At 52.8% G+C, this 21,696-nt stretch overlaps 2 protein-coding genes across 11 annotated transcripts in view; both read right to left on the bottom strand.

Annotated features, from left to right (window-relative positions):
* Nucleotides 1-44: 44 nt before the first annotated feature.
* Nucleotides 45-12,923, bottom strand: Pdlim2 (PDZ and LIM domain 2). 5 transcript variants are annotated; one of them, XM_076930785.1, is made up of 10 exons: nucleotides 12,789-12,923; nucleotides 10,419-10,513; nucleotides 9,552-9,703; nucleotides 7,120-7,189; nucleotides 6,865-7,016; nucleotides 6,623-6,701; nucleotides 3,803-3,882; nucleotides 3,520-3,647; nucleotides 1,916-2,033; nucleotides 45-603 (listed from the first exon to the last, which is right to left on the bottom strand). In XM_076930785.1, exons 2-10 carry the CDS (start codon nucleotides 10,509-10,511, stop codon nucleotides 426-428), a joined length of 1,050 nt encoding a protein of 349 aa, XP_076786900.1. In that variant the 5' UTR covers nucleotides 10,512-10,513; nucleotides 12,789-12,923; the 3' UTR covers nucleotides 45-425. The 5 variants fall into 5 exon arrangements, with proteins under 5 accessions (XP_076786900.1, XP_034354806.1, XP_034354805.1 ...); XM_034498915.2 differs by having other exon boundaries at nucleotides 12,739-12,902; XM_034498914.2 differs by lacking the exon at nucleotides 12,789-12,923 and adding an exon at nucleotides 11,798-11,952.
* A 2,700-nt stretch (nucleotides 12,924-15,623) lies between these two features.
* Nucleotides 15,624-21,696, bottom strand: part of Sorbs3 (sorbin and SH3 domain containing 3) — a 31,277-nt gene continuing 25,204 nt past the window's right edge. For all 6 annotated transcript variants that reach the window (XM_076930781.1, XM_076930779.1, XM_076930780.1 and 3 more), the window contains 5 exons: nucleotides 21,439-21,564; nucleotides 19,443-19,751; nucleotides 18,649-18,752; nucleotides 18,324-18,430; nucleotides 15,624-16,383 (listed from right to left, as the gene is read on the bottom strand). In XM_076930781.1, coding sequence (XP_076786896.1) covers nucleotides 16,322-16,383; nucleotides 18,324-18,430; nucleotides 18,649-18,752; nucleotides 19,443-19,751; nucleotides 21,439-21,564 — 708 coding nt within the window. In that variant the 3' untranslated portion in view covers nucleotides 15,624-16,321. The remainder of the gene's footprint in view (nucleotides 16,384-18,323; nucleotides 18,431-18,648; nucleotides 18,753-19,442; nucleotides 19,752-21,438; nucleotides 21,565-21,696) is intronic.

Here is a 21,696-nt window from a genome sequence, read left to right as displayed (position 1 = left end):
GAAAACTTTCTTCCCAGAACAGGGAAAGAAGGGAGAAAGGACACTTAATTTTATCCACGTGTATATAGAGTTCATATGTTAGAAACTTCACACCATGAATATCACTAACCTCAGGCCCACCTTTCCCTTCTAGATACTTCTATCCGTGCCCAACCCTATACGGAAACTTGTCAAATATGGAGGCCTGTAGTACAGACTGTAGTACAGAACCTGGCCTGCGGGAGGAAGGCCAGAGAGTGGAACCGTCCTTAGCACTAGCAACGTGACACTAGTCCCAACCCTTGGCCTCACCCAGCAAGGACAAAGGGGACTCCCCAAGCTCAGTTCATGTAAGATCTATCACCTACTCTCACCCTTCCCTGCTTCTCTCAGTATGGTCCTGTCTGCCGAGTCTGAGAGTGCAGACAGGCTGAGCACCTTGAGGCTCAGGCTCGAGAGCTGAGAGTTCCGGGCACTGAGTAGCGCTGGCGGGCATGCTTCTCACAGTACAACTCATTGCCCACCCAGAAGTGACCACGCATCTTCAGGTTCAGCCCGCAGTCTGCACAGGTGTAGCAGCCAGGGTGTCGGTACCTCCCCTCCTGGATTCGGACTGCTTGGTTCCTGCAAAAAGAGAGAACCATTCGTTTCAGGACAGAGGCAAGACAGTTAGGAGGACCTGGCATGAGGCCACCATTTCCAGGAAACCTGCTCCCCAGCCAGTCAGAACCTCAGACACAAATACCTCAGGGCACTTGTCTCCCAAAAGCCTCTCTTAGGAATTTCATTTTAGCTACCCCCAACAAAGGATCAACATACACATGCATAAACACCTGACTAGGACCTCTAATGGGCCAGTCTGATAATTTCATTGGCTAAAAACACTTTGCTACACAAGCCCGGCAACCTGAGTACCATCCTCAGAACCCATGATAGAATGAGAAAACCAACTCCTCAAAGCTGTTTTGTTTGTTTGTTTTTTTGTTTTTCAGACAAGGTTTCTCTGTGTAGTCCTGGCTGTCCTGGAACTCCCTCTGTAGGTCAGGCTGGCCTTGAACTCAGAGATTCACCTGCCTCTGCTTCCAAAGTGCTGGGATTAAAGACATGTGCCACCACCACCCAACTTTGTCTTCTGATCTTCACATATATGCCATGGTTACTTCCACACTCATCCATACACTGATAAATAATTGTTTAATTAAAATTTAACACTGAGTCAGGCAAGCTCGAACATGGCTTAGTTAGGCAAGAGAATATAATTTGAGGCAGACCCTGTCTCACACATTGACAAAATTCCTCATGTCTCCTGGGCTGTGGCTCTCAGAGAGTGACCCTCGATACAGAACTCATCAGCATTTCAAGGCGGGGCGATCAGAAGTGATACCCTAGGGTTAGTTGTGTGCTCTGTGCTCTGTGCTTTGCAAGCGCTCCAGGGACAGGGATGCAGGCTCCTGGGAGAGCCACTAGTACACCTCGGTTTTTCACCTATGTTCCTCAGAGTACAGGACATGATCCTGTCTCGTCAGTGAGAAAGCAGCAGCCAGGAAAGGTCAAGGCATTGCCCAAAGTAAGTCACCTGACTCTCAGTGTTGGGAGACAGAGAGAGACAGACAGAGACAGACAGACGAGAGAGAGAGAGAGAGAGAGAGAGAGAGAGAGAGAGAGAGAGAGAGAGAGATTGATTTTTCTTACCAGAGAGAAGGGCTACATTATAATGACACCCATTGAGAAATGAGCCCCGGGATAGGGAAAAAAGAGCAAGCTTTTCTAAGAGGAGCGAGGTGCTTCGTCGGGGGGAGGGTGGGCAGGAAGCAGCCAAGCATTCATTTTGAACCTGAAGCCACTTGGCCCTGCTGCCCTCTATGGTCCCTGACTAATGGCCCAGCTTTGTCTGCAAGCCCCAGGTATACTCCTCATCCGGCCCCCCAATACTCACGAGATGTTGACGCTGCACTTCTCACAGGTGTGGAGTTTGGGTGGGGTGGCCAAGGCCCTGGAGGTGGGCAAGGAAGCCTGGGGACTCAGCGAGCTGGGCACAAAGGCAGGTGTGCCACCTGGGAGGGGCAGGAGACAGACTCGTGAGAGCCGCTTGTCCACTGCAGAGGTATCCAGCTGTACTTAATGGCATTTTATGACATTCCTCGGTTCCTCCCCAGGACACTCTCACTCTTGTGGCAAAAGGCACACTTTCACATGGACCTCTACAGCACCAGTGGGAATGCAAAATGGTAAAGAAGGTGATTGAGGCAGGCAGAGCCCTGGCAAAGGCTGATGAAGAACCCTGCCCTTCCAACGCAAGCTGGGAACGTCTGCACCTAGTGTTTGACATAGACAAGTAGGTGTTCTCTCGCTGTGAGCCAGTCATGAGGATATAAATGGATAATACTAGATCATAAGAGCATCACAGTGCCTTTGTACAGCCCTTTCAAAGGTCGTTTATATGCATCATTGCATCTGAGCCAGCGAAAACACCAAGATGAAGCACAGAAGCAGCTATTGTCCAAGCTGCAGCTGAGAGTCTGTGGCACCCAAGAAGTGACTTTATGTTTGCACTCTTCTCCCCCCATCTATCCACTACCAATCTCCTTGTGGCCCCTCCCTTAGTCCATAGAGACCTCAGAGTCAGGATGGGCAGGCTTTGTCCCAAAACCTTCTTACTCAGCCCCCTATGTTCCAGCAAACAGCCCAGTGAGCACTACACACTCAGAGTTGTAACCAGCTGCCAGGGACTGGCCACTCTACAGCTCCAAGCCCTGTTCTGCCAGCTTCATCCTCTCTGTTGACAAGACAGTACTCTTGTCTGCTGCTATAAAGGGCATGATGCATGACTTCCTGGAGGGACAGCATGCGTCCCACTGCTGTATGCACACCTGTGGAAACTTCTCAGAGGCGCATCTCCAATCACTGGAGCACCGCAGGGGTCGAGGTTGGGTATGACTCTACGTATCTGTTCCACTGGATAAATACACTGGTGTGTTTCCAATGAGTAAACGGGCAGCTGGCAGGAGACTGTATTGTGTTGTTCTCAAAGATACCTTGCCTGGCATGATGGTTTGTGGCATAGTGTTCTTTGTTCTGGCTTCCAAGGCCCTCACCTCAGCACAACTAGTTCTCCCTGACACCGTCCCCTGCTGCTAGGCCAGTTTCCAGTGAACATAACCGAAAGCTCTGGTTGCCGGCCTCCACATTCCAGAGTGCTCCTGCCAGGCCACTGTCTGAGGCTGGTGGAGTCTGAGATCTTGTTTCAAGGCCAAATCAAATCCCTCTTTTTCCAAGAAGCCCTCCCTGGAGACCCAGCCTAGAGTCCCTGCCTTTACTGCTCCCTTGTTTTCCTGGTTCTGACTGGTACCACCCACCACATTCTGAGGGTACCCAGTAACCCCAACCAGAACGTAAGCTTCTTTAAGGCAGCCGAGGCCTGATATTTGCTCCCCAAATCCCAAGTTCTGCTAAGGACCCTTAAGCCACTTCCTTAGTCTGTTTGACCTCATTCCGGAGAGTCCAAGGGGCCTTACTTCATCCAGAGCCTAGAGGCCTCACCTCTCTCCTCAGCCTCCAAGGCTTCCTGTAAGAGCCGAAAAGAGCTGGACTGCCTTGGGGCGGCCCGTCCCTGGCGGTTCTCCTGAAGCATCTTGAACACCTCTGAGTCCTCCTCCAGGTCTAAAGTGCTGTGGAAGAGACAACTAATAAGAACCCTGTAAGGATGTCGGGACACACCCCAGTGCAGACAAATATGAGAGGATTAAAGGGGCAGAGACTCCCATCCCTCCAGTCCCTCCAGACCCTCCAGGAATTCACCCAACCCTGCAAGACCTGCTAGTACCTGAACCTGGGGCTGGAGGGCCGTCCTGGGGAATGGAGCAGCACCCTCGCTGCGGACTCGCTGGGGCTGCTGTGGCCGGCCTGTGGGAGGAGAGCAGCAGGGAGGAGTCAGTCCACCCACACCCACCCCACAGTGGTTAGCTTGTTCCGTGTGCTTTACAAGATGCTGTTCCCAAGATCAACACACGGGGGCGCCTAGCCTGCAAAAAACCCACTGGTGTCTGATACCCTGTGCCCTGCCCTCATAGCCAAGGCACTAGGGAGGATGAAATCCCGTAAGGGAAGAGACGCCTGTACCCAGATGCAGAGATGTTGAAGTTACACTTAGGAACCCCACAAGGAGCAAAACCAGGACAAGAGGCTGGGGGAGGGGGGGCATTCCACACAGACATCCTTTAGATATATTCTACACACTTAGATCAGGCTACCTGTCCACAGAGATGTGGCCAGCCTCCTATTCCACAGAAGAAACAGAAAAAAAAAAAAAAAAAAAAAAAAAAAAAAGCAAGCAAGCCTGGAAGCCAATCATTTTGCAACAAGGCCATGGAAGTATAAATGCGTAAAGGTTGTACTTGAGGTGCAGACTAGAAACAGGCTTCTAGATTCAACAGTGAAGAAGAAATCTTCAATGTCTGGAGCAAATGCATGAATGGAGATTATTTGCAGAGTGTAGCTGCTCATAACACTTAGGAGGTGGTGACAGGGCTGGGCAGGAGAGCCTAGACTTCAAAAAAAAAAAAAAAAAAAAGTAGGAAAGGCCAGCCCAGAGCCTGACCTGATCCTCTGTGTGAAGGGCACCGAGGTCCTGCCCAGCCCCGTCCTGGCTCCAGGTGGGCTTAACCCTTCACACATTTATATGTCCACGGCCTTGTTGCGAAATTCCGTAGCGCAACAAGGTTAGGAACATAATCTGACCAAATGTGCTTCTTTCCTGTAGTCTTGAGATGCTATGAGTGTGACTCAGGAGGGAAGTGTGGACATCTTGACTCCTGTGGCCAACAGCACAGTCTGAGGGGTTAGGAATTCTGGTTTTTGTTTTGTTGTGTTGTGTTTTTTGTTTTCCATGAACGAATCCTTAACAGCCCCGGGGGTGATTGAGGAGAAGCAGCTGGCTGAGAGCTCCCAAGGGTCAGCCTAGCCTGACTCTGAAGACCAGAGGGGAAGAGGATCCTGCTCTTCCGGGCAGCAATGGGACTAGCCAGGGCCTGCCTGTCACCTGACCCCACCTCCTTCTTTAGCATACAGGTTTGTCAAAACACAAGGTCCTGGCTTGGTGCAGCTGCTGCAGAGGCCTTTAATCCCGGCTCTCTAGTTCTGGGGGAAGCAAAGGCTGGCAGATCTCCGTGGGTTCGAGGCCAGTTTAGTCTATAGAGTGAGTTCTAAAACAACCAGGGCTACAGGGAGAAATCCTGTCTTGAAAAAAAAAAATCAAAAATACAAGTTCCTGTTCTGAGCCCGCTATTCCCACTCTGCAGCAAGTCCAGGCTGGGGCCTGGGGACCTATATTTATAGTAAATTCCCTGGGAATCTGCATTTTCCCATAGAAATTCTCAGAGGCTGCTGCTGGCTTGATAATCACCCCTTAGACCACATCCTACATCTTTGCTTGCACAGGTGGGACACCACAGGAAGATCTGCCCTCGAGCACCCACTGTGTGCTAGGCCAACAACCTAGAATTTCCCAGAAGGAGGCACCCACCAACAGGAGGCCGAGATCCCCTCCAGCTTATCTCAACCCGTTGGGTCTTGCTGGGACTCATCTTCCCCCTCCCAGAATCTCAGACCCCTGCACATTATTCTTTAATCACCCCCCTCCCCTAATCTCCCTCCACTGTCCAGCAACATTTCTAGCCGAGGCTTCTCAGGCCACCCAAGCTACTTGTCTCTCTCCCCTTCCAGAATGCCTCCTGCTTTTGTAATTAATCCCACACTGCTTCATAGTTAATTGTTTCAAAATTGTTTGGCATGTTTGTCTTATCTCAACAGCCACATCTTAAATTCCTCAAAGATGGGTCTGTGGCCACATCATCCACCCAGCTGGCCTTTGGGGTACCACCAGCACCACAAATTGAGCCTTTTCCTTTTCCAGACCCCCCTCCCCACTTCCTCCCCCCTACCACCCTCAAAGGCCCTGCTCTTTGGAATGCAGAACCAACCCAGAAGTAAGATTCCAGCAGCTGGGCCTTGTTCCCTTCACCCAAAAGGCCGGACGTGCCCCCAGCCACTCTGCCCCCAGCAGCTGATGGCCAGAATGGTTGTCATCTATTCCCTGCCCCGCCCCTGTCCTTGGGGGAGGAGAAATACCACCTGGGGGTTAAGCTGCCAGCAGTGGCCAGAGGGACTGTGGGGGAGGGGTCCAGCAGAGGAAGGAGGAGACAGAAAACAGGCCAAGGGCAGCGTGAGGCAGAACCACACAGTCCCTCAGAGTCTCTCTGGGCTTCGTGGAAGAAGATCAAGAGTGGAGGGGGATATGAGGAGGCGGGGGGGTGGGAGTTAGGGGCTTGGAACAGGGAGGAATGTCTTTGAGAGATGCAGCCAGCATAGAGAGGGAGTCACCCCAACAACAGCAGCAAAACTATTTCAGCCACAGCCCAAAAGAAACACTGCAAAGGGAGAGAGCCAGGGGCATGGAGGGGATCAGAGCGACAGGAGAGAGGAATGCAAGTGGCCTCAGTGTTAGCTAGCTTCTCTGGCTGGCTCATGGGGTACAATGGACCTGTCACTAGGGCATGGTCCCACGGGTTGTTCAGGTACTGCCAGAGCACCAACAGCTAGTAGCATGGAGGCAGGTCTCTCATCTCCTTCCCTTAAGAAGCCTCACCTGTTGGCTGGTGCGGTGGCCAGAGTAGGTCAAGTGGTGAGTGGCAGCAAGGCCTGGTGAGCGAGTCAGACTCTGGAAACTGAAATGAGGACAGGAATGGGAAATGGTGTGTGCTGCAGCATCTGTACAGCCTGCCTCAGGGAGGAGGGGGCCCAGGGTCCCCTACACAGAACTACTGAGACTCTGAGGGGCCAAGCTCAGATTTGGTGGCCCACTTAGCCAGGGTACCCAGCCATGCTCACCTACAGCCAATCACATCCTCTCCAGAAAGGGCAATTGGGCTGGTAGGGGGTGGAGTGGAGAAAGGGCTACATGGCCTGGGACTGAGAGAGGCTGGGCTGAAGCAGGGCGACCTCTGGGAAGACTGGCTCTCATGGCGAGTCCTCAGGGAGCCCTGTGGAGAAAGGGGCCAACAGAGAGCTGGCATGACCCTGCTGCCTACACCCCTCAGGATACTTGTGGGGTGCTGTAGCTCATGGCTGGAAGGCCCATCTTACCTGGAATCTTGTTGCCAGCACTTCCAAGGAGCCCTCCCCATTAGTCTGCCCAGGAGAGGCAGTCTGGGACCTGAGGGACAAGAGAGAAGAGAGAGACTGTCTTTCACAGGATCCTAGACTTCACCCTTCCTGAACACCGACAGTTCCTAGGCCTGGTCCTTCAGATCAACTAAGTATCCAAGACACTTGGACGTTGGACTTTTAACTTTGTCAAGCTCAAAACAAATGACTCTTCTCCCATCAACCACCACTCCTCTCAGGTTCAGCACCATAACAGAAAGGACAGGGTTTGAGCAGATTGCTTGATAAATTCAGTTTATCAGACGTTGGTCACATGACCCACCTCCCTCCTTCCTAACATTTCCTCTGACTGTCACAGACACGGCAACTGCCTGAGGTCAAGGCTGAGGAAAATGGCTGATCTCCTGTAAATCATCCTTTTGTCTTTTAAACTGTGGAGAAATCAAAGCCTTAAGAAAGAAAATGAGGGGCTGGAGAGATGGCTCTGGTGTCGAGCTCTTCCAGAGGTCCTGAATTCAATTCCCAGCAACCACATGGTGGCTCACGATGATCTATAGTGGGATCTGATGCCCTCTTCTGGTGTGTCTGAAGACAGTGTCAGTGTACTCTCATATATAAAATAAATAAATGTTAAAAGAATGAAAGAATGAATGAATAAATGAATGAATGAATGAAAGAGAGAGAGAAAGGAAGGAAGTAAGGAAGGAAGGATTATGGGAAGGGGTAACCAGGAGGCGGGGGCAGTGAGTGAGATGTAAATATGGAAAAATAAAAAATAATAAATAATAAAAATAAAGAAAATGAGTTGTCCCAAGCCCCAAAGCCCATTGCTGGCCAAATGCCTACTTTTCCTCACTGATAGGCTTGTCCCTATCAGTTAGTTGCTCTACTAATGGACACCATATCTTTGGGAAAGTCACTCGGAATCCCTTTCCCAGACTCTTCCCCAGCAAAGCAAGGGGTGGAGCCAGGCTTCCCTTCCCTTCTAAACAGGCAGACTTGGAGACTGAAGCTACAAGAAAGCCCTGCACCTGCTACAGCTGGCAGCAGCCACAGGACAGGCTCCTCTGACCCAAGTGGACCCTCTCTAAAACTCCTCCTGGTAGAGCTGTCAGGAGCCTAGAGTGGCAGGCCATTGGAGGTGAGGGTGAGGAGAGCACCTGCCAAAGCCATGTCCTGCACTCCATCATCACTACATCCCGGACCTCTGGTCACTTCTGTAGAGGTGGGATAGCAGGAGCCTTTGCCTTCCTGGTTCAGGGTAGAGGTACAGGGTCAGAGTGAGGGGAGTTCCTGTCTCAGAGCTGCTGAGGTTCCTCTGAAGGCTTCCTGGAAAAGTGGGAGGGGGACTGAGGAGGGATCTTGGCAAAAGAGTGAAGACACCCAGAGCCTTGGCTTGCCTGGTGCTGAGCTGGCCAGGCCCACATCCCCAGTGGCCAGGTTCCTCCAAGAAAGACCTAACAGTAAGCAAAGGCGTCAGCAGATCTTCCCCTGATTGCCATCTCCTGTGGATTTTGGTCCCATTCCCAGATGCCATGAGGTCCCCTCCACCCTCCTCCTCTAGGTCTCTCTCCTACAAACACTCAGGGACAGAGTGGAATGGAACGAGGTGGGCCAGCACTACCATGGCAGCCTGCCTCTGCGGTGTTACCTACTACCAGGGCCCACAGGTGAGGAGGGCTGCAGATGCAGGGGCAGAAAAAAAGCCAGGCAGTGGGACAGAGGCAGAGAGGGGGTCAGGGAGTGAGAGAAGCAGACATCCAACTCCTTTGCTGGCCTGCCCAGAGAGCCTTTGGACCAAAGGATCTCCCAGCATTCTTGAACTCTGACTCACTGTGATGCTCCACCTGTCCCTCCCCCAACACACAAAACTCCTTGTGAGTGTAGGGACTCATGTTCAATGGCAAAGCCCAAAACAGTGACAAGAAGGGACGATAAGCTTCATTGAGTCGTGAGTTTCCAACCCCCATCTCTACCTGGGTCTACAAAAAAAAAAAAAAAAAAAAAAAAAAAAGCCATCTCTCAAATGCAAGGGTACTAGAGACTGAGGCTAGGGTACACCTTGCCCAGAACTTGCCTCTCTTCAACCACTCCATGCCCACACCCTGTGCCATTCACACTCCTGAGAACCAGTCAAACCCGGGCTTCCAGGTAGCTGGTGCCAGCTTGCCCCACCTCACCTGTGGCTGCGTGCCCAGCCCGGCGCCCACCTATGCCCATATGGTCACCGGGATATCTTCCTTTTTCCCTACCACAGACCTAGAGCTGAGGACATTTCAGAAGAGCCTTGGGAGGCTGGGATGGGACTGCACTGGGGCTGTAGACAGGCTTGAGAGTAACTGCCTGGCTGGCAATGGGCAAGTGCAGGAGGGAAAGGTGGCAGGACCTGCCAGTGGAGGCAGAAGACCTACCGGTCCAGCTGCAGTCTTAGGGGTGAGGCGCTCTGTCGTATCTTGCTTTGGGCCTCTGCATGTAGCATACACTCTGCACTCTCTCCGTTGATGGCCACAATGATGTCGCCAGGCCGGAGATCAGCTGCCTCCGCCTTGCCCCGTTCTGTTACCTGTAGGGATGAGAAGCCAGATGCTGGCTGGTGAGTACCCACCCTATGCTTGAGAAGACTGGAGCAGAAGGGTTCTCCTGCTGCCTAAGAAATACAGGAACAGGACTGTACCTCCACCACCTTTTTCTCTGTCTTTCCTGATCTGCCAGCTTGTCAGCTAATCCCTTACAGGCTTGAGTGGCACCCCACACACACATACTGGCATTCAAACGTGGGCCTCCCAAGGAATGCGATGGCAGAATGTCAGGAACTGAGCTTGGGAATACTTGTGGATAGAGAACCCTGCCTGAGCAAATCATACCTTGCAGGTGGCTGCCTAAACACCACCCTGGCCATGAGTACTCTCCAGCCAGGACTTAGGCCTGAGCCTGGGTGAAAAAGAAACTAGCGAGCTCCCAAGACCGTACAGAAGCACCTGTCCTATGTAACTACCCTAAATGGCTGCCAACAGGTGTGAGGTTTGAGACTGTAGGGCAAAGGGCAGGCCCTGTCCTCGGCCCTCTTCCTTTCGTCTTCGAATGGCCTTCCTGAAGGACCTCACATACCCATGCCACAAAGCACAACTGTCTCCCTGGCCAACATTGCCCAGAGAAGGCTGCAGGCTCCAGAACAAATTGGGGAAAGTACCCATGGAGAACAAGACCCCCTTCAGGGGGTAGCTAGCTCCTTGTCTCAAAACAAAACAAAACAAAACAAAACAAAAAACAGCCCTTACCTTGGTCACGATGATGGGTGTATGAAAATCTCTGCCTCCGCTAATGCGGAAGCCCCAAGGTGCTGGTCCCGCCACATCCACAGTCAACGCCATGCCTGAGGAAGAGAAGTCTGGGAGGTGGGACCCACTCCCACAATACACCCCAAAGCAAAGGGAGAAGACAGTGGCTGATCTCAGAGCAGCCCAGCAGGGCCTGGGCCTGGGTGGTGGTGATAGAGGAAGTGACTAAGTCCCTCCCTCTTCTGAGAGTTTCACTTCCCCTCACCCTGGGAGGCCTTGAAGACTGAGTTCCCCCTTCTAGGGTCTTCAGACTTGTAGATCCCCAAGATAGGCAGCAGTCCCACGGACAAGCAGTCAGACTTCCACACAAGTGCTTGGCGGAGAATTGTGGGAAGGAATTAGCAGGTGGTAGGAGCCCCCCCCCCCCGCCCCCCTTCACTACCTGTTTCCTGTCCCCAAAACTAAGAGCACAAGATACTTCCTACTCTCTGTATAGAGCAGAGCTGGGGCTGGCAGGTGTCAGCCCAAGGTCTTCAGAGGGGCTACCTGGCTGCCTGCCCAGCCCTGACAACTGGATTCAGCCGAGCAAGAGGAGCAAGAGGAAGCTTGTTGCCTCCTCTAGGGGCCTGCGCCCTCTGAGCAGCCTGAGAAAGGAGGCCAAGGCTCATCTGCCAAGGGAAGCACACCCACACCCACCCTGGTACTGGCCAGCAGGGCAAGTTCATGATGCTGCCAGTTTGGCCACAAACTTCTCATCCACAGCCCCCTCTGCCCCGCAAGGGAGTGTCCTTGTGGACCAGGCCCTTCTAGGATTTCCTGAGCTTCTAGGTCTGGAGCCAGGAGCCAACCCAGGCAGGAAGCTGCAATGCCAGGCTGGGCACCACCCAGCCCAGCACCCATCCTCGGGCTGTCCCTGGGGAGATATGGGTCAGCAAGTATGTCCAATATCTCTAGAACATCAAGGCCTAGGGGAGGAAAGGGGGGGGGGGTTTCCAGGCCGGCATTCGACTGTCTTGTCCCCCAGGCAACTGGCTCTCCCTTTCACCCAGACCCAGCCACGGTGTCCCAGGCTGATCACAGGAAGACTGCAAACGCCCTGGGATTCTCAGACCTTTGAGCCGGCCAGTGGACCCAGTGCTGCGGGAAATTACCTAGCTGTCAGCCTAGCTGTCCCCAGCACTAGTTCTCAAGCCTGCTTCCCACCAAGGCCAAAATACCCCGGGGGGCTGGGACTAGTGGAGGAGTGTCTGGGTCAGGGGCGAACCCAAGCCACCGGGTATCCAGGCCGAAGACAGGCTTTGGGCCGAGGGTAGGGTCCGGCGAGGCTGAGATCGCCGAAGGCGGTGGCCCGCGGAGGGTGCAGGTGGGCGCGCGCTCACCTGGCTGCCGCTTGCCTGTCGGGCTGGGCGGCCAGGCCCGCCGGGAAAGGAAAGGAGGGAGGGAAGAACAGAGGGAGTAAGGACGAGGAGCCGCCGCCGTTCCACCGCAGCCGTCTGTCCGACTCTAGAGAGAGCTCGCCCGGGGCTCCCAGACCTGCCTCCGCCCATGTGATCCCGGGGCCGCCCCTGCCGCCGCCCCTGGCCCGGGAAGCCGCCTCCTCTGCGCTGCCGAGCCGGGGCGCCGCCACCTGGCCCGCGCCTTGCGGGGGAGCTGGGAGTGGGTGAGCGGGGATAGCAGACCCTCCCGAAAGCCGCGTCTCGAGTGAGACCCTTCCGAGGTGTTCGCATCCTCCGGACTGTCCAGGGAGTCGGTTCAAAGGACAAACTCTCCCCCATGGTTCGCAGAATACGGAGATTGCGTCCCACCCCACAATAGGAAAGGATCCCTCGATTGCCGATGCCGCGGTCCCCAGACCTCTGTCAGGCAACCGCTGGCTTGATGAACCTGTCTGTGGTCCGCCCGACTCTTCCGCCTACTCCTGGCTCCGATGTTGGAGCAGATACAGTCCCGATACCCACAAATCTCATACCCGGGCCACCCCTTCACCGTCCTAGCTCTTCCCAGACAGATGCCCCACTCGTGGCTTTGCGCTACCAGCGCAGTGACTTAGTCTCAAATACCCCGCAAGCCTGCCCTGGGCAGGGAGACATGCCCAGACCCAGGGGATTGAGATAGAGAGCACTTGGCAGGGTCACCAGACACCTCCTCTCCCACTAACCTGCCTGGCATGGGCAAGCTCCAACCACTACCAAGGACCCTGTCTGCCCAACTCCTATGCCAGGCTCCACGGCTCAATCCAACGGAACAGAAGGAGGGGAAAAGCAGGTGCAGGCCCAAGGAAGGAGGAGCCATCTGACCAGAGGGTCCCCCAGAGCTATACCTGGCAACTCTTGCCCTGGGGAGTCGAGGGCCCACGCAGCTGCCTCCTACCTCTTCAGTTGCTCTTACAACTTGGCACACCGTAGAGCACACCTGTGGACCCAGCTGTAACCTGCCTGCCTCGGGTGTGAGTCATTCTCTCCGAGTTCCCCAAGAGGATCGCCCTCACCACCCTCACCATCCTCCTCACCGACAAAGCTCACCCGCGTGGCTTAGAGTCCCTGCACTTCCCATTCAGGCAGCTTGCCTCCCTGGCCCCACCCCCCCAGAGCCTCTCCTTGGGCAGGTAAATGGCTCTACCACAGACTAATAATTCCAGGAGCCTCCTGGAGGGGCCCCTTGTCTGCTGCACCTGCTCTCCCTCCGCAGCAGGTCTGGAAACCTTTTATGTCTGTTTGTTTTGGTGCTGGGGATTGAACACAGGGCCCCAGACCTGTGTGTATTCTCCCCTCAAGCTCCACCCTCAGTCCCCTGAAAAACTCTTGGAGCAGCCCTCGGGTAGGCAGGCACTGCCTTGGGTTCACACTGTCGGATCCTCAAGTGCCATGGCTGCCTTTAACTGTGTGGTGTTGCGTAGTGTGCTGTTTACTTTTTGTCAATGTGATACAAACTAGAGTTATGTGGAAAGAGGGGACCTCACTGGGGAATTGCTTCCCTCAGACAGTCCTGTGGGCGTGCCTGTAGGGGCGTTTTCTTGATGGCTGATTGATACAACCCACTGTGGGCGGTTCTGTCCCTTAGTAGGTGGTCCTGGGTGGTTTAAGCAAAGCAGGCAATGCAAGCCTTGAAGATCAAGCCATTAAGCAGCGTCCCTCGCCACTTCTGCTTGAGTTCCTACCTTGAGTTCCTTTGGTGATGGACTGTGATGTGGAACTGTAATAAACCCTTTTCTCCCCAAGTTGTTTTTAGTCATGTTTCATCACAACAGTAGAAACCCTGGCTCTGACTGTATTTTATCATAGCAACCAGGAAACACAGCCAGGAAAAGCAGTTTCCACAACTCTTTGGGGGCCTCAGTTTCCCCCCAGACAGTAATACTCTCCTGCTAAACACACGATTTCCCAGAGGAGAAATTCAAGGATTACAAAGCAGAAAGGTTGAAGGATGTGGTCGGGTGGGGAGGCAACAGAAAAGAATTCACCTTCATCTCATCCAATCAATGATTCAAACAATATTAACAAGTATTTATTGAGCACCCACTATGTGCCAGGTACTGTGCCATACTGTCCTCATAGACTCTCAAGGGTGCCTCAGACAGGTTCTGTAAACACACAGAGGTTAATCTGCTGTTCACTCACCCTGCTCTGCATGGAGTATCCCCAAATCCCACTGCAAAGTCAACTGACCAAGGGCATGACTCTGGCTTCCAGAAAGGACCTGTCCTGCTCTAAATGATCCTGTTCCTGATACAAGTTACATCCTTCATCTGTCTGATGGGTGGGTTACCCCAGCAGCCTCTCTGGCTGTCTTTACCAGGTCAAGGTGCCAAAGTGGACACCCCACAGACCTGCCTGGTGGCTGTGAGGGAGGTTCCAGGACCTCATCAAAGAGGCTTGGATTCTGTTGGGGGTGGGGTGGGAGGTGGGGATCTTTCAACCCTGAACTGTTTTATGAGGGCACCAAGGAACATAAAACACTAGGTTAAGGGATCAAAAGCAGGCCAGCAGGGCCCTAGAGAGTCATCATTTCTAGGCAAGAATGGGCTAGACCTGCCAATCTAGAGCCAGGCCAAGATGAGTCCTGGGTGCAGCGACTGAATGGAGAAGGCATAGTGGCACACAGGTCTCGTTCTGCAAGCAGCTGTTTAACCATCCTGGCTACGGTCCAAGCCACACCCAGGCTGAAGGAACCCGCCAAGGCCAGGCCATTGCCCTGTGCACCTAGGCTTTCCCCTGTCCTGACAGAACCAGGTGCACCACTCTTCCTGTCACCAACTCTGCCTTGGATAAGGACATCTTAAGTGACAGGTCAAGGAGCCAAGAGTACCAGGAAGAATATAGAAGCAGCCCAACCCTACTCCCTCCCAAAGTCCTCTGTGATTCTCCTGCTCCAGCGGCCTCTGGACAGGGACTGTGGGGCACTTAGTAGCTAGGATATGATAAGGCTGAGCTGACTCCAACCTTCAGTGAGGTTGCAGAGTCTGAATTTCTGAGCTTCTCTCCTGTCACGAGTTGTACTATTCAGGTCAGGTGACACATGTGTAGCACCTTACTGACTACTCAACTGTCAGCAACAAGCAAGAATGGTGCTTTCTATCAGTGGCTGAGGTGGCTCTAATGGAGGCTGAAGGAGGAGTTTGACCTCCAATTCCAGGCCAACCCAGGTCATAGAGTAAGACTCTGACTCAACACGAAAGAGAATGGAGTTTTCCTTTTCTGGAGGAAAGGCCAGGCCTAGGATGTGCTAATGTCCCCAGAGGCCACCAAGCCTTGAGTGAGAAGACTTACTTTGGCTACCTCTGCCCCACCCACTCCCAGCTTCCCCAAACTGAATGCTCCAAAGACTTGATCCCAGAGAAGAAAACCACAAGGGTTTGGTGTAGAGACGGAGCACAGAAAAGGAAAACCTGAGTGGGAATAGTTAGAAATGTCAAGTTCAGCAGCCTCGTGGTGACAGCTCCAGAATCAAGGACACATCTCAGGCCCCAGCTCTGGACTCTCCCATGAGGCCCTGCCCTATCCCCAACTCTTAGTTCTCAGCACCTCTAGTCCTTGGAACTGCTCCATTCTGCCTGTCACCTCTGCCTGGACAGGAGACTAATGATTTACTCCCTTCCTATGTACGGTGGGCCCTCCTAGCTCAGACCATAACCCATGACAGAAAGAAATCCCACAATCCTCAGGACCCTCTCCCCATGCCCACCCAAAAGATAATGATGCAGACAGGTCCCTGGTATCCACATTTATTTTACATTCTCTTCCAGAGGGGACCTGGTCCCTGGGAAGAGCTGGGAATTAGGGCAGCAAGCTTGTCTCCCTGTAAATAAATCTTCTGATAGGCCAGGGCAGTTGTGTGCCTCAGTTGGTAGGGTATATGTGGAGGCCCTACCTAGGAGCTCAGTAGACTCTAGGAAGGGAAAGCAAGGCCTCTCACTGGGCCTTGAAGGGTGAGGAGGTGTTCCCCACTTTGCTTCCTTGCCCAGCTGGAGGCCAGAAGGCAAAATGGTAGCAAGCAAGCTGGTGAGAAACAGGAGGCCGCCTTTGGTCTCCACCAGAGTAGGAGGCTGGTCCTTATTAGAGGAACCCCATGGGGGTAAAGCGAGAGCCAGTCCCCATTAAGTGAAATGCTGGGGGGTTGGAGGGTTGGGGGTCTGGTCTCAATAAGGCCTGGAGACAGTCTCCACATGAAAGCAGATGTCTGTATTTGAGGGGCGGTGAAGGGGCTGTCAAAGGAATGCCTGTGACTTGTGGGTGGGAATCAGTCCAGGGGACTTCAAGGAGGCTTGGAGGGAAAGTAGCTGGGGTCTCTGCAGAAGCTGGGAGCACAGGTCCTGGGGGAGGAGGATATGGAGGGCCTCTCTCCCTCCCATAGTGCTGCTGCTCCCCACCCGATCCTCGTTGGCTCCAAACTGCCATGGAGACCACTCACACTGGGGCTACATAATTTCCAGGGAATGTCCCAAATTTCTGAGTTCTCCGGGAGACACCTGAAAAAGACGTTACGCGGGTTAGGGTGCGCCCTCCGCTGACAGTACCTGGAACTGCAAGTTGGCAGAGAAAGGGCTTGATTTCCTCTCCTCATTCCTGCCCCCTAGCGGTACAAACAAAGCTGCACTTCTAAACCAACCAACCAAGACAACTTTGCACACAGCACTAACTCCATGCTTCTCTGAGAAAACCAGAAATTGAGATAATGAATCACAGACCTTCTACGGGGAGGAACCCACTGATATAGTAGAACACCTTCCTTTCAAAGATGGCCCCTGGGCTACCTAGGGGTAGAGCTGGCTTCTGGCTTGCTAAGACCCCTGAAGAAGCCTGTGTCCTAGGGTGAGGAAGGGAATGTCCTTGAAATGCACTAGTATGAAGAAGGGGCTAGGATTTCTTATTTTCCATCTTTTAAACTAATCTACACCTAACTGGCCACATGTGGATACCATATCAGAGGCACAGGTCCAAGCTAAGCCCTATAGCTTACAGCATCTGCTATAGAAAGGTTGCTTTTTTTTTTTTCCCTTGTCTATAGACATCTACAAAACTTCATATGAGGGTATAAAAGAAATGCCAAAGCAAAGGTGCATGCATGTTGAGGTGTGGTCTGTTGCTGTTGCTATGTATTGTAATGCTAAATACTGGTCCTCAAGGTCTGGTTGCCCCCAGGGATGAGAGAATCCTCGGGTACACCAAGTGATGCTATGTAACCTTGTTCCTTAATTTAAAACTATTGGTTGTATAAATACAACCCACAGCTGGGCAGAAGAGAGGTAGGTGGAGTTTTGTTTCCCAGGCTTGGGGTCAGAGAGAGAGAGGAGAGAGAGGAGGAGAGGAAGATATGTCATGGGGTAAGGGATTGTGAGAACTGGCCATGAGGGCTGGCCAGTTGGAGTAAGAGCCGCCCAGATGGGACAAGGCAAGTTATAACCTGGGGTTACTGACTGGGAAGCAGATACTAGTAACTTAGAGGGTAGATATCTGCCCAGTCTAACGCTGTTGGAGGTTTATCATACATATAAAAGTTGTGTCTTTTATCTGGGAACTGAATGATCTATGGCAGGGGAGAAACCCCCAACTGCGATTAATATTTTTCTACAACTCATGAGTAAAACAAGCAGCAAGAACTGCTAATGCCCGTGGTGTGAGAAGTGTGCCTGGCACTGAGCTGCTGAGAGTCAAATTAGACAGGAAAGCCTATGCTACCCTGTGACCGCCTCTGCCCAGGTAGCACTTCAATCCTTTGGGCCCCAAAGTCTGGTTGTTAGAAGTCAGGGCTTCTAGCTATTCTCTTCTCTCCCTGGCCTACCCTTTGAAGCCAAGAGTATACACGGTGTGCCCACTCTGGGGAGTCTGGTAAGTGGACAAGACCACCATGAGGCTTAGGTCTTAAGTCCTTGAAGTACAATGTCTCGGGCCAGTAGTGAAGGGCTGAGATCTTTTTTGGGGATCGAGGGAGTTTGAGATAGGGTTTTATTGGCTGTCCTGGAAGTCGACCTGGCTGGCCTCAAACTCACAGAGAACTCATCATCAGTCTCTGCCTCCCGGGTGCTGGGATTAAAGGCGTGTGCCACCACTGCCAGGCTGGCTGACATCTTATGTTGTTTCTCAGGTTGTGGGTGCGAGTGGGAGCAGGGGAGAGGACACTAGGGTGTGAGACCTGCTTAAGGAAGTAGTGGTATGCAGAGGGGGAGAAGCAGGGGCCTGGGAGTCGGGAATCCTGTCCCAAGTGTGACTCTATTGCGGATCACACAACTGAGGTAGGTTCCCCTGGGCCTGGCCTCTCTTCAGGACAGGAAGGAAGGCACTGTCAATTCAGAAGGTTGGTGGGGGTATTGGCTATGAATCTTTACTGATTCAGCACTACCACTTAAGTCCTGAGGGAGACCCTAAGATCCCTCTTTCTGGCCAGCCCTCCCCTCCGCAGGCTACATACCCACAAACCAGCCATCATCACATTGCTGCATGACATCCACACGGTCCCCCTCACGGAGTTCCAGCTCATCCTCATTCTGGGGCCTGTACTGGTACATAGCCCGGTACCTGTGGAAAGGTCAGCATGGCAGCCAGAGGCTTTGGGCTCCTTCCCAGACCTGCTGGCAGTTCCACCAAGAGCTGTCACTTCCGGTGCCCCTTCCCCATCCCCTAAGCACCAAAAGATTAGCTCTACCTGGGAGTTTCTCCAACCTATAGGTGAAGGCAAGACTCGGGATACTGCCTGCCATCACCTCCCAAGGCAAGCCCCCCCAGCTGGTACTCACGGAGTCCAGTGTATCTCTGTGGTGCTTGGGGAGGAGGACCCCAGGTTTATGGGACGGCTGGTGCCTCGAGGATGGGACAGGGTTGGTCCAGGGGTACTGAGACTCTGGGGGTTCGTGGGAAGAAAGAAGGGGCATAAGGAGAAGTGGTAAACTGGGGTCTGGCAGTTTTCATGCTTTTTCATCCAACTCCCAGGCCCAGGAGGATGCGATCTGACTAGCTCACTTCAGAGGGACCTGGATGTGGGCCCAGGTTCCAGGCAGTGTGAATGGCTGGACTTCTGAGCCCCAGCAAGGACAAACCAGGTCCAAGGAGGAGCCAGGAGCTGCTTAGAGAGGCGTGCTGGGTGAACATATGAACCCAGGGCTAAGAGCACAGTGAAGGGCTGCCAAACACCTTTGCTCAAACCCAGCTCATCAGACTCCCACAGCGGGAGCTGTTAGCTTTTCTACACAGGGACACTAAACCCAGAGAGTATAAGCTCTGCCTGTGGGCCACACAGCACACAAACACCAGAGCCCTCATACCTAGCACTAGCTACCTTGTTGAAGAGCTGCACTGAAAAAGTGGCATCTTGGAGGGTCAGGTCTAGCCTGCCACCCCAGCTGGGCCTGCCCATGACTCCGAGCTGGAGGATCAAAGATCAGAACAACCTGAAGCGGGTTAGGGCCAAAGCAAGATGGGGCCACGCTAAGTTCTGCCCGGTTTCTTGCTTCTCTGGAGGCTGTCCAGGAAGGATTACCAGTGTGGACCAGTCAGAGGATAGGAAGGCAGTGTGAGAATCAGGCCACCTCACCTGGGTTTGGGATCTGGGCTCCTGGAGGGTGATGGGGAAGGGGAAGGTGGAGCGTCGAGGGGAGCTGCGACCTCCCCAGTCAGTGGGGTCCACAGGTAATGAGGAGGGGTGGGAGTGGCTGCTTAGGTGAGTAGTGGTTGTCAGGTGAGGCGATGCAGGGAGCTGGGGACCATCGTCACAAAGCCTGAGCCTGGGCTCCCGGTTTATCTGCACGTAGCTGGCAGGGAAGATCCCCTGACGTCCAGTCCCCGTGATGCGCCCCTCGTACCAATGTTCGTTCACCTTGCGGATCAGGCAGATGCGTTCCCCCTGAGGGGTTAGAGAGGAGATCTTGTCGTCAGGGGTTTCCTGAGCATCACACACCTGGGTCACTTCATTCAGGACTAACACTTTACATGCATGAGGAACCAGGCTCAGAAAGGGCCAGCAGGTTATCTAAGGTCACACAGCTAAAAAGAGAGGAATCAGGGACAAGTAGAAGACTAAGCTCTTTCCATAGCAGGCAGCGCTGGATTTGGATCAGATCTGTCCCCTGGCAAAGCTCACCACACTATCAATCCCTACGTCCAATCGCTAATTACAAACCCCAATTACGATCCTCCAGTGCCAAGTCTAAGTTATGTGGCCTTGGGCAAGCTGCTCTGCCCCTCTAAGCTTGGTTTTCTCCTGTGTTAAGTGGGAAGACCAACCACCGCTGTTGCTATGAGAACAGAATCAAGGGTGGCCTTTAAGAAACAACGGACAGATCTTAGCATGCCACCACAACTCAGTCCTGCCCCGCTTGCATGTCCTGTGACCCTCTCCCAGGGTAGAAGGCATTCCCAGGACAAGCTGATGGAGGTTGGTATAGAACTGCCAGCATGTCAGCAGGCTACTCTAAGAAGGATGTCCCCACCCCTCACTGCCCAGTCCTCTCCTGCCAGCCACCCACCCAACCCCCTTCCCTGCCTATCTGTGGAGCCAGCCTTTCTTAAGGGTACTCACTAGGGGCATCTATGGCCTTTGCCCCCAAATTCAATCAAAGCAAGGCCAGTTCCTCATCTCACAGAAACTTTTCAAACTTTTCCATAATCTAGCACAAAACATACTTGTCAGTAATATCCCAGAAGCCACATACACACACATATGTGCACACATAGGGCCTCATGTTTGATACAGTACCCTTTGCACAGAAAATTTATTTCTAGTCCCTTTAAAATGTAGATTACGATCTTCAGCCAGATGATTAAAGACACAACGGTAGGGTCAGGCCTGACGGATCATACCGTACTGTAATCCTAGTACTCAGGCAGCTGAGGCAGGAGGATTACAGGGAATTCCAGGCTGTCCTGTCTTACACAGTGAATTCTAGGCTAACCTGAATGACAGAGTAAGACATTGTTCATAACATTCTTTCAAAAATAGGATTAAATTTGGCCAAGCCATGACACAGGGCTCTAATTCCAGCTATTTGGGGGGCTAGGGCGAGAATATCAAAAGCTCAAGGCTTTGGGCTGGAAAGATGTAATTAAGAATATCTGGTGTTCTTGCAGAGGACCAGAGTTCCATTCCCAGCACCCATATGGAGGTTCACAACCATCTGTTACTCTTATTTCAGAGGCTTGAGGTTCACTTCTGGCCTCCATGGGTACTACACACATGTGGTACACACATACACACAAGCAAAACACTCATACGTGTTTTTAAAAAAATGATTCAAAGCCAGACTGGACTATACAGTGAGTTCTAGGCCAGCCTGGGGGAACTTAGCAAGACTCTGCCTCAACATAAAAAATAAAACAAAGGCTGTAATAGAGCTGCCCTGTGTGACAGGAGCCCTTGGCTCAGTCACCAGTACCAGGGTTAAAGAATAAATGATCAAAGGTAACCTATTTTAAGAGATAGGAAAAAACTAAAATTCTGGGTACCATTGACATTTTTTAAAATATTCATTTCTTTCTGCAGAATCCCCTTTGTCTTCCCCTGCCCCACTCTACCATGCCCTGCCTGGCCTCACCTTCCGGAAGGACAGCTCCACCTCCAGGTCTCCTTTGAACGTATACTGGGCTACAGCTTCTCCATATTCCAGCACCTGGTATGTAGGCGGCTTGATGGGCTTGGGAATCTCATCTGCAGGCAGAACCTGAAGGGAAGGTGTGAGGAAAGCTCAGGGCAGATATCAAGTGGATACACTCCCATGCTCCAGAAGAAGGAGCCACACAGAGGGCAGTGTGGACAAGGCTGCCCTGGTCAAATGTCTTAGCCACACACTGAC

The sequence above is a fragment of the Arvicanthis niloticus genome, chromosome 3, assembly GCF_011762505.2.
Source record: "Arvicanthis niloticus isolate mArvNil1 chromosome 3, mArvNil1.pat.X, whole genome shotgun sequence".
NCBI lineage: Eukaryota > Metazoa > Chordata > Mammalia > Rodentia > Muridae > Arvicanthis > Arvicanthis niloticus.
This window is presented reverse-complemented; position numbering and strand designations above follow the sequence as displayed.